General features: G+C 54.4%; 1 protein-coding gene and 1 long non-coding RNA gene across 3 annotated transcripts in view; both read right to left on the bottom strand.

The window, feature by feature from the left end:
* PXDN (peroxidasin) overlaps positions 1 to 12,370 on the bottom strand; it is a 108,498-nt gene that overhangs the window by 20,583 nt on the left and 75,545 nt on the right. Inside the window, exons 13-16 of the mRNA XM_064363796.1 lie at positions 11,966 to 12,078; positions 10,709 to 10,865; positions 7,375 to 7,483; positions 6,610 to 6,767 (exon numbers count right to left, since the gene is read on the bottom strand). Coding sequence (XP_064219866.1) covers positions 6,610 to 6,767; positions 7,375 to 7,483; positions 10,709 to 10,865; positions 11,966 to 12,078 — 537 coding nt within the window. The remainder of the gene's footprint in view (positions 1 to 6,609; positions 6,768 to 7,374; positions 7,484 to 10,708; positions 10,866 to 11,965; positions 12,079 to 12,370) is intronic.
* On the bottom strand, positions 36 to 982 carry LOC135269648 (uncharacterized). 2 transcript variants are annotated; one of them, XR_010337879.1, is made up of 4 exons: positions 927 to 982; positions 607 to 846; positions 407 to 486; positions 36 to 206 (listed from the first exon to the last, which is right to left on the bottom strand). It is a non-coding gene; the product is annotated as an uncharacterized LOC135269648 (long non-coding RNA). The 2 variants fall into 2 exon arrangements; XR_010337878.1 differs by lacking the exon at positions 927 to 982 and having other exon boundaries at positions 607 to 913.

Raw genomic sequence — 12,370 nt, forward strand, 5'->3', positions numbered from 1 at the left:
ACCCACACACCACACCTCCACGACTGTACCCATCAGCCCCACACCACACCTCCACATGACTCCACACCATCAGCCTCCACACACCACACCTCCACACGACTCCACACCATCAGCCTCCACACACCACACCTCCACACGACTCCACACCATCAGCCCCACACCACACCTCCACACGACTCCACACCGTCAGCCTCCACACACCACACCTCCACACGACTCCACACCATCAGCCTCCACACATCACACCTCCACACGACTCCACACCGTCAGCCTCCACACATCACACCTCCACACGACTCCACACCATCAGCCTCCACACACCACACCTCCACACGACTCCACACCATCAGCCTCCACACACCACACCTCCACACGACTCCACACCATCAGCCTCCACACACCACACCTCCACACGACTCCACACCGTCAGCCTCCACACACCACACCTCCACACGACTCCACACCGTCAGCCTCCACACACCACACCTCCACACGACTCCACACCGACAGCCTCCACACACCACACCTCCACACGACTCCACACCGTCAGCCCCCACACACCACACCTCCACACGACTCCACACCGATAGCACCCACACACCACACCTCCACACGACTCCACACCATCAGCCTCCACACATCACACCTCCACACGACTCCACACCATCAGCCTCCACACACCACACCTCCACACGACTCCACACCATCAGCCTCCACACACCACACCTCCACACGACTCCACACCGTCAGCCTCCACACACCACACCTCCACACGACTCCACACCATCAGCCTCCACACACCACACCTCCACACGACTCCACACCGTCAGCCTCCACACACCACACCTCCACACGACTCCACACCATCAGCCTCCACACACCACACCTCCACACGACTCCACACCGTCAGCGCCCACACACCACACCTCCACACGACTCCACACCATCAGCCCCACACCACACCTCCACACGACTCCACACCGATAGCACCCACACACCACACCTCCACACGACTCCACACCGTCAGCCTCCACACACCACACCTCCACGTCTCCACACCATCAGCCCCCACACACCACACCTCCACACGACTCCACACCGTCAGCACCCACACACCACACCTCCACACGACTCCACACCGTCAGCCCCCACACACCACACCTCCACACGACTCCACACCATCAGCCTCCACACACCACACCTCCACACGACTCCACACCGTCAGCCCCCACACACCACACCTCCACACGACTCCACACCGTCAGCCTCCACACACCACACCTCCACACGACTCCACACCGTCAGCCCCCACACACCACACCTCCACACGACTCCACACCGTCAGCACCCACACACCACACCTCCACACGACTCCACACCGTCAGCACCCACACACCACACCTCCACACGACTCCACACCGTCAGCCCCCACACACCACACCTCCACACGACTCCACACCGTCAGCCTCCACACACCACACCTCCACACGACTCCACACCGTCAGCCCCCACACACCACACCTCCACACGACTCCACACCGTCAGCCCCCACACACCACACCTCCACACGACTCCACACCGTCAGCCCCCACACACCACACCTCCACACGACTCCACACCGTCAGCGCCCACACACCACACCTCCACACGACTCCACACCGTCAGTCCCACACACCACACCTCCACACGACTCCACACCGATAGCACCCACACACCACACCTCCACACGACTCCACACCGTCAGCGCCCACACACCACACCTCCACACGACTCCACACCGTCAGCGCCCACACACCACACCTCCACACGACTCCACACCGTCAGCACCCACACACCACACCTCCACACGACTCCACACCGTCAGCACCCACACACCACACCTCCACACGACTCCACACCGTCAGCACCCACACACCACACCTCCACACGACTCCACACCGTCAGCCCCCACACACCACACCTCCACACGACTCCACACCGTCAGCCCCCACACACCACACCTCCACACGACTCCACACCGATAGCACCCACACACCACACCTCCACACGACTCCACACCGTCAGCGCCCACACACCACACCTCCACACGACTCCACACCGTCAGCACCCACACACCACACCTCCACACGACTCCACACCGTCAGCACCCACACACCACACCTCCACACGACTCCACACCGTCAGCACCCACACACCACACCTCCACACGACTCCACACCGTCAGCCCCCACACACCACACCTCCACACGACTCCACACCGTCAGCCTCCACACACCACACCTCCACACGACTCCACACCGTCAGCCCCCACACACCACACCTCCACACGACTCCACACCGTCAGCCCCCACACACCACACCTCCACACGACTCCACACCGATAGCACCCACACACCACACCTCCACACGACTCCACACCGTCAGCACCCACACACCACACCTCCACACGACTCCACACCGATAGCACCCACACACCACACCTCCACACGACTCCACACCGTCAGCACCCACACACCACACCTCCACACGACTCCACACCGTCAGCACCCACACACCACACCTCCACACGACTCCACACCGTCAGCACCCACACACCACACCTCCACACGACTCCACACCGTCAGCACCCACACACCACACCTCCACACGACTCCACACCGTCAGCCCCCACACACCACACCTCCACACGACTCCACACCGTCAGCCCCCACACACCACACCTCCACACGACTCCACACCGTCAGCCCCCACACACCACACCTCCACACGACTCCACACCGATAGCACCCACACACCACACCTCCACACGACTCCACACCGTCAGCCCCCACACACCACACCTCCACACGACTCCACACCGTCAGCCTCCACACACCACACCTCCACACGACTCCACACCGTCAGCCCCCACACACCACACCTCCACACGACTCCACACCGTCAGCCCCCACACACCACACCTCCACACGACTCCACACCGTCAGCACCCACACACCACACCTCCACACGACTCCACACCGTCAGCACCCACACACCACACCTCCACACAACTCCACACCATCAGTCCCACACACCACGGAGCAGGGGATTTCCTGACAGCTGTCACTGCACAGCTCGGTCCAATGAGGCTTTGTTCTCTCTTTCCCTGATGTCCAAAATATTGTCACTTCCTTTCATGCTTCCTCTCAAAATGTTCCTGGCCCCTGTGCCCTCCTCTCCATTCTGGCAGAGTCCTGGGAGTGAGTTCCATGGCACTGGCCTTCAATTCCAGAAAGGCTTCCTCCCCACAGCAAGCGCGCCTTCCCAGGGGCCTCACACAGGCTCTGGCTAGGTCACCTTCTTACTCAGAAACCTTCCATCTTTGCCCACTAGCTACAGAAGAAATTTCAAACTTGGTAGCCTGGGCCACCGCTCCACAGATGAAAGAGCTCTTCCTAAGTACAGCACAGCTCCTAGTCTCCGCCTTCAAGACACCTGCTCTGAGCGAGAACTACTCAATGTCCTGGGGTCAGACACACTCAGACCTCTGTTCATCACAGTACGTCACCCGCATAGTCATCCATCCTAGACCTTCGCCTTCCTCAGAACTCCTCCTTTACAGACACATGCTGTGCCTGCTGAAAAGCTACACACACACACACACACACACACACACATTCTCTCTCTCTCTCAATCATGCATGCACACTCCCACACCTGCACACAAATGCAGACACATGCACACGTGTGCTCACTCTCACATGCACACACATGCATCTTATGTGCACACACATGCATGCTGAAATGTTCAGTACTCACACATGCACACATTCACATGCAAACATGCTTACAGATCCACACTCACACTTTCACGTGTGCACACACTCACAGAGTTCTGGGCCATCACTGCCTCTTTTTCTACAGTTCCTCCAGCCAGTTTCTGCTTGTCAAGACCATAGGTGTCACTATGGACACCTTTAAAGGAAACAAGAGGCAGCCCCTTTTCTGTGGGGGAGCGGTGTCCAGAACACCCACATATGAATGCAAAGAACTGGAAGTGAGGCGCTTTCCAGGCCGGGGAGAACAAGTCAGAAACACACACCCTGCTTCCGTTCTGGCTGACTTTGCCCAGAAACTGAAACAGTGAGCTGAGATGTCTGGCCCTATCTTCACAGCTACTCTTAGGAAGTCCCACCACAGAGCCAAGAAAGCAGAGCGCCAGGAGAACAGTGCTTCCTCCCAAATGCCTGGCCGGGCTGCGGGGGCTGCGGGGGCGGCGGGGGGCTGGTCTCTGGGCTCCCTCCAGCACATTCACTTTTTTCAAAAATGGCCACTAGTTCCCAGGCAGACCAGACCTGGCCACCAGAGCAGGTAGCACCAACCCTGGCCCGGTTTCCCAGGGCTGGTTTCCCCACATCTGCCCTCACCCCATGCGGAGTGGTCACCCAGCCCGATGCTTTAAAATGCATCAGACCACGTTACTTCTCTGTAGGAAACCCTAAGGTGCCCATTTCATGCAGGGCCAATGACACATCCTTATGTTCGCTCCAGGCCCTTTCTGGGGGAGCACAAATCTTGACCTCATCAGCCCCTCCTGCACCCGCTTTCCAGCCACACTGACCACCCGCTGTTCCACTGCGCCCAGACGTGGCCCCGCCTCCAAGCCTGTGCGTGTGCAGTCCCCTCAGATGCTCCAGGGAGGCCCCTCACCCCTGCTGGGTCCCTGCTCCAGTGTCACCTTTGCCCATGGAGAACGGCACCCAGGACCCCACCCACTTCCCGCCTGCTGTTTCTCTCTGGGTCACTCGCTGTGGCTTCTCAGGTGCAGGGCCTCTCTCTGGTTTTCCCTTTGCGTTTCTCTGGGAGGTTTGATCTTTGAGGGCTGAGGGTTTTATTTCTTCAGTCTGTGGCTGTAGGCCCCGACCCGGAACAGTGGCTGGCATAGAGGGCGTGCCCTGACAGGCATGTGGAACAGCAAGGGAAGAAATGAGTGCCTGCATGTGCATCTACCTGCTGCGTAGGTAAACAGCAAAGGCAGAAAGTGATTTCACATTGTTGGGGTGATTTTACTTTTTCCTTTCTGCCTTTCCCCGAGTCTAAGTCTTTCTGTAATCAGCAGGTAGTGACACACAATGGACATGCAATTCCTCATAAGGAACAATATCAAACAGCCTGGCTTCGAGGGGAGGTTTCCAGATGGCTTTATTTCGGTGGTGGCAGCAGAAGCCACTGGCTGGGCTGCCAGAGCAATGTGTAAGGATCTGATCCTGAGACTAAATGAAGAAAGGGAGGAAGTAGCAAGAAATTGCTTAGCAACTCCTCTCTTCATTCTCTGGAGAGGAGAACATGGCCTTTCCACCAGGAGACCAGCACCAGGGACTGGAAGGGGCTGGGACCCACATGCCCGGGGCCTCTCATCCTAGTCTCACCCTGCGTCTGACAAGTGGAAAGTGCCCAGTAAATACCTGTTGAAATAACAAAATGGGCTCTGACGCTTCTCCCCAAGAATGTGCCTGGGAGGTGAGGCTGGAGTTTCATCCATCAAGAAAAGCAGAAACATCCAGAGGCCGCCAACTCCAACATTTCCTCTCCACCTCCCGCTCCTGCCCACCCCGCCCCCCAACCACAAGAGGTCAGGAGAGGACCGGGAAGCAGGAGCTGCGGAACCCACACCTCCGCGCTGGCGGGTGCCTGCTTCAGCAGCAGCAGGGCTCCAAAGCCTAAGAGGACGACGGGACCGGCTCAGAGCGGCCGCTCTACTCTGAAGACCGGGATAAATCACCCGACAGGCCTCAACTCTACGTCTCTTTCATTCAGTCCTCAAAGAACATTTTTTGCCCTAATCGTAAAAGATATGCTCATGGAAGACAATTTGGAAAACTGAAAAATTATAAAGCAGTTCTTTCATCCCACAGGGATAGCTGCTGTTGCATTCTCCTCTGTGCTGTGTGTGTGTGTGTGTGTGTGTGTGTGTGTGTGTGCGCGCGCGCCTGTGCACAGAACTGGAAGTAACCAGCTGCTGCTGAAAATGATGTTTTTACATAATAAAGGCGGGGTCCTCTGTGGGTTCATGAAGAGTACAACTTCCAGCAAGGCCAATAATGGCACGTAAAGGCGTTCGGGCGTCTGTGATTTCCTGGGCAATGGCAAAGTACCAGAGCAGAGTGAGTGGGGGACGCACCTCCTCCAACAGCATCTCCACAGCAGCCCAGAGTGATCTCATCGCGTTTCACAGACCCAGACTCCAGAAACAGCCTCCTGACACGCACGGCAGCACGTTCCCAGGACGCAATGTCACTCAGGGAGCAAGCACGCTGCCAAGTCCTCCCTATGGCTCCTTTGCTACAGAGGACGGGGCTGGCATCACCCACCCGGGGCAAGCGGACCTGCTGTGTCCTGACCAGCATTCTAAGGGACTTCACGTCCCCCAGAGATTCCTATTAAACCAAAGTGAAGGCGACAGGACCGTGGTGCTCAAGCGGACTCACAGTTTAAGGAAATAATTTCACATTTCATAAGCACAGTGGGAAAGAAAATGCTGGAACTCTTCCCTGGGAATGTGACTTAATTGTGGCATGTTCAACCCCACTGCTCGGGCCATGCAGGAGGAAGGAAAGGGTCTGGCACTGACTTGTTCCGTTGAGATCAACCATCAGACCGTGCTGCACGTGCTCCTGGATAAGCTGCAAAGTCCGTTCAAAGATTTCTCCCGCCCGTGCCTGTTCAACCGTGTAAGGATCCCTCGGATACCGGAACAAGGCCAGCAGGTCATTTGGAGAACGAGGACGGCTAACCAAAGTTTAGGGAGGAAAAAGGAAGAATGAAACAAATTACTGAAGATAAATTCACCAGTATCCAAAAACAGAATCACTGCTATTAATGTTTCTCCAGCTGCTTTCTACAAGGTGATGCGCCACACCGTCCTCATCCGAAGTTAGAGGCAGCGAAAACACAAAACACACGAAAAGCAGAACACGCTCAAAACAAATCACTAATTCAGTCAACAGCGAAAATCGCAGATACTGCACTTCAAATCAGATGCAGAAAAACTGCTTTGGAATCAGCAACACGAACAAATACACTAATGGCTTGTAAAATATTTTGGTTTTGCCAAATCATTTAGTCATAAGCCAAAGGAATCAGTTAAAATTTGTAGAAAATTTTTTGGTTGTGGATCAGGGCCAGATTCTGTTTGAAAAGCACTCGTCCTTCTGTGATCTCGACCCCCAGAAAACTCAGATGCCATGTTGCTCGTGATTTTTAAATTAAACATTTTTGTCATCAGATAATCCAGTCAAAATTCATATACTAGAACTGCATGCATTCTTTCATCGCACCCACGTCCACCCTAAAGCCCAGTGATCGGAGGGTCAGCGTGTTTATAGCCCCATGATACCTGTCAAACAAATGTGTTCGGGTGGAGTTTATAGCTCTGTCAACAGTTGCAATGGCTTCCACGATGGAGGTAGCTACAAACGGATCTCCATTTCGACTGACATCAGGAACTAGGAAAACACGAAGTCGCACATTACCAGGAAAATACTACACAATTACTCATAAATGATGTCTAGACACTACATCATTTAGCCACAAGGCATATTTTTCTCCAAATGTTATTTCTATTTTTCAAACACAAACTCAAATTGTTTTATCACAAATTCTACTAGAAGCTGTTTCAGACAGCATGAAAATTACAGACTTTAGCTTTTGAAATCACGTTATACCTAATAAGAAGATGGGGAGTCGTTACGACGTGAAGCATGGAAGATCTTACACCACGCCTGACAGCACGTGGGAGGTGTGGACTCTCGTCAAAGGCTTCCCTGGATTCCGGATCCTGACCCGCTCCCCTCTCCAAAGATCTGCTGCCTCCATGATCCCATCTTCTCACCCATGGACTTGTATCACTACACAGGGCAACTCCCTCTTCAACCTGGCACACACCACACACACATCACATTATACACACAGATACACATACGCCACCTATGCAAAACATTGTCTACAGACACATACCACACCAAACAACACATTACACACATGCCGCACAGATATATACCACACACACCCCACACATACACATCACATTATACACACAGACACACCACCTACCAGAATAGACACACACGCCACACATGACACATTACACACATGCTGCACAGATATATACCACACACACACACCACACACACACATCACATTATACACACAGACACACCACCTACCAGAATAGACACACACGCCACACATGACACATTACACACATGCTGCACAGATATATACCACACACACACACCACACACACACATCACATTATACACACAGACACACCACCTACCAGAATAGACACACACGCCACACATGACACATTACATACACACCACAAATACATACCACACACGTATCACACACAGCACATTATACACACACACACATCACATTATACACACACCACAAACATATCACATACACACACACACCACACACACACATCACATTATACACACACCACAAACATATCACATACACACACACCACACACACACAGCACATTATACACACAGACACATGCACCACCTAAGCAGAACATTATATACAGACACACCTCCCCGTGGCTCCTTCTGCTCAGAATTCAATACTCAGGTGTGTACTGACCCCCGCTGCCTCCCTGCCCGCCATGCCGTGCCCTGCTGCTCCTCAGGGACCCCTCCCTGTCTGAGCGTGCCCGTTCATCTCACAGCTCCTAACTCCTCTCTCCACCAGGATCGCACTCCACGAGGCCGGGCGCCTGGTCCACCGGGCTCACACTGAGGATGGAGTCCAGCCCACAGAGGCACGTGCTGCATGCATGGCTGTTGGTGACAACTGGGCCAACCCGAGGGCCTGCTAACCGTCTTCTTCCAACATGCTGTGTTCGCACCGAGCTTGATGGACGCCTCCAGCCTGACTGACTTTCCGCCAGCTACCATCACGCCCGTGGGGTAGGCGGGCTGATCGGCTATTCTGAATATTTAAGGTATGGACACATGGACAACTCAAATGGCTGAAAGAATTTCACTAGGCAGAAGCCTGACGTGTGTGTGTACTTCAGAGCCCAAATTTACTAATTTTTGGAATGGAATATTTTTATACCAATAGGTAGATAAACGAGACAAGCAATTTTATACAATTTTATATTCTAATATTTCATTCTTATTAATGGTTTAATTAGACTTTGTTTTTCTATAAGCAATAAGCACAGGAAAATAATCCGAAAGCATTTACAAATCTACCTTTTTATAAAAAGAAAAGAAATCCAATCATAATATGAATGATGGTATTCGGAGGGGAAGGAATTATGGGTGGAAGATTAAATTTTAGATGTAATAATTCACGTTAAGGTAACATTTTTCAAGCAAAAAACAAACATTAATTGGAAATAATCCGCTGGTTTTCAGGTCTCACCAACTTAATTTTACACTCACTTCACACGCTCCATATAATGGTAAAATAAGGTCACTTAAGACTTTTCCTCAAACCATTCTTACAAGTCTTTGAGGAATTCCATTACGGTTTACACGTATGTCTCCCACGTTCAGCAGTGAGAGGACTCACTCTTCGTGTTGTTAGCAAGTCCCGTGGAGAAGGCGGATCAGTCACAGTGAGAGTGGAAACGGCAACACAGAGGCACAGTGGACGCCCAGAGGGCGGCCGGCACGTGCGGGGAGTGGGGAGGTGGCCAGAGGGCCCTTCACCCCGTGAAGGGGTCTGTGCGTGTTCTCAGAGTGTTGGTATGGAGTGGGGAACACACCACTGACGAGGTGCAGGCTTGGGTCACACGGTAAAGACTCCATGCAAAGCTAAAGGGTGTGAGAGTCACCCTGGTGGCCACAGGAGACATGGAGAAGGGTCACAGACACATCATGGGGTCTGCAAGTTGAGAAAGATGGACCAGAGTGACCACGGCCTTTGTTGCAAGAAGCTGGACAAGGTGCCTAGGGCTTCAGGTGAGTGGGACAGAAGTGGCAGGGGACCAGGATGCACACATGAAGTGCGGCCATAGAGTCAGCACGGCTTTAAGACCACGGATTGGCCCCTAGAGGCTCCTGCTGAAAGACATTTCTGGAGCGTGCCTGGCCAGAGCCCGAGGAGAAAGCACAGCCATGGAAGCAGAATCTCATAAAGCAACCACATTTGCCCAGTTGTAACTGTCAATGACACCCGGTCAGATCTGGACACGTGTGGATGATCCCAGAGCAAAAGCTCTGCCCACGGATGGGCTGCAGGGCAAGGCTCTGCCCGTGGACGGGCTGCAGGGCAAGGCTCTCCCAGTGGACGGGCTGCAGGACAAGGCTCTGCCCATGGACGGGCTGCAGGGCAAGGCTCTGCCCATGGACGGGCTGCAGGGCAAGGCTCTCCCAGTGGACGGGCTGCAGGGCAAGGCTCTCCCAGTGGACGGGCTGCAGGGCAAGGCTCTGCCCATGGACGGGCTGCAGGGCAAGGCTCTCCCAGTGGACGGGCTGCAGGGCAAGGCTCTGCCCATGGACGGGCTGCAGGTGACTGAGTGGAGGGGAAGGGCGGGCGAGCAGCCCAGCCGTGCACCAGGAGAGGGTCCCCACCTGGGAATCACGGATGCTTTGTCTTCTGAATAATTCTAAACAACCTAAGCCAGTCGGCCTGGGATGGCACTAGGGGCCTGTGGGCTTTCTTTGTGGGTACCACGTGGGCAGACGTGAGCGTGCGGCACTCACCGTTCACACTGAGCACCATGCTCACCGAGGCTGCCCCGATGGTGTTCCGGGCCACGCACTCATAGCGACCTGCGTCTGCGGGGCCAACGTCGTTGATGGTCAAGAACCCTTCAGGGCTGATGTGAAACTTTCCACTTTCTGTCACCTGAACCCCATCCTGGAACAAAACAGAACGAAAACAGTAATAGAAATAAGACTGAGAAGCTGAAGTTGTCTGACCTAGAGTCGGGCAGGGGAGCCATGTGTTAGGATCTGCAGATGGAGAACTCTCTGAGGCTGGCCTGGAAAGGGACGGAGGTGTGGCCACTTCTCCCAATGCCAATCTGGCAAGAGAAATTCTTCCCACATCTCATTCTTTGGGAGGACAGCGCTTGATAGCTTGATGCAAGGATGATTCTCCACAATGAGGAGAAGGGGCACCAATGGTGAGTCCCTGGGACACCTGTCATGGTGGGGGGCCCTACAGAGAGACCCAGGAATGTCTCAGAAAGAAAAGGGGTTGGTGCTGAGAACAAAGGAGAATTCAGAGGCAGACACAGAGGGACAAGTGACAGCTCAGGCCTGGGGCGTGTGTGGCGAGGAAGGAGACGGGGAGGTGCACGGGGCGGTGCCGGGATGCGGGTGGAGGACGGGCCATCTCCGCTGAGCACTCTCCTTCCACGGGGACCAGCGTGGCTGGCCCTGTGCTCCCAGGAGGCATTTCACAGAAACATGGGCCATGGTGTGTGAACGCTGCCCACATTTTCCCACTGAGCTTCATAAAAACAGCAAAAAAAAAAAAAAGAAAGAAAGAAATAACCACAAAACCCCTTCCTTATTGATGATGAGACCACAGTTCTGTACAAGGGTTTTTCTTTGCTTTTGTTACCAAAAAAGATTAAAAAATAGAATGCTCCAAGCTTGTTTAGTTCTGATCAGTAAGGATGCCCTCAGAGTATTTTTACCTCAAGGCTTACGATCTGAATGTTTTTCTTTCTCCTATAGAAAGTCTGCAGAGGAATTGGGCAGGCAGCAGCTGCGGGGAGGCTAGGGCATGGGCACCTGCCCGCCTACCTTGTCCCAGTGGTGGGTGGTGTGGGCACCTGCCCGCCTACCTTGTCCCAGTGGTGGGTGGTGTGGGCACCTGCCCGCCTACCTTGTCCCAGTGGTGGGTGGTGTGGGCACCTGCCTGCCTACCTTGTCCCAGTGGTGGGTGGTGTGGGCACCTGCCCCCTACCTTGTCCCAGTGGTGGGTGGTGTGGACACCTGCCCGCCTACCTTGTTCCAGGTGATGGCTGGCTCAGGCTCACCCTGGGAGCTGCAAGGGAGCTGCACGTTGGCACCCACCTCCACCGTTGTGTCACTGGGAATGCTGGCAAACACTGGGGTGACTGGAAGGCAGAGGGAGAGAGTCCAGGAAAACGAGTCATTTACATCAAAAAGCTTCAGAAGAGCAAAATCCCCTGCCTCCATCAGGCCACCCAGGGATGCTGGGAGCTTGCCGCTGGTTCCAGAACGGGCCCTTTCTCTGCCTCCCAGTGGCCTCTGTGTGGGGCAGGAGAGCCTGGAGGGCCCCAGGGAAGATCTGCCCGCCTCCCAGAGCAAGGAGAGCAAACCATAAGCAATGTCCTTCCTGCACAGAGACAGACTGAGGGGCCCAGGACGGGCTGGCACCATGTCCTC

The sequence above is a fragment of the Aotus nancymaae genome, unplaced genomic scaffold (assembly GCF_030222135.1).
Source record: "Aotus nancymaae isolate 86718 unplaced genomic scaffold, 86718_ANA_hifiasm-v0.15.2.pri h1tg000057l, whole genome shotgun sequence".
NCBI lineage: Eukaryota > Metazoa > Chordata > Mammalia > Primates > Aotidae > Aotus > Aotus nancymaae.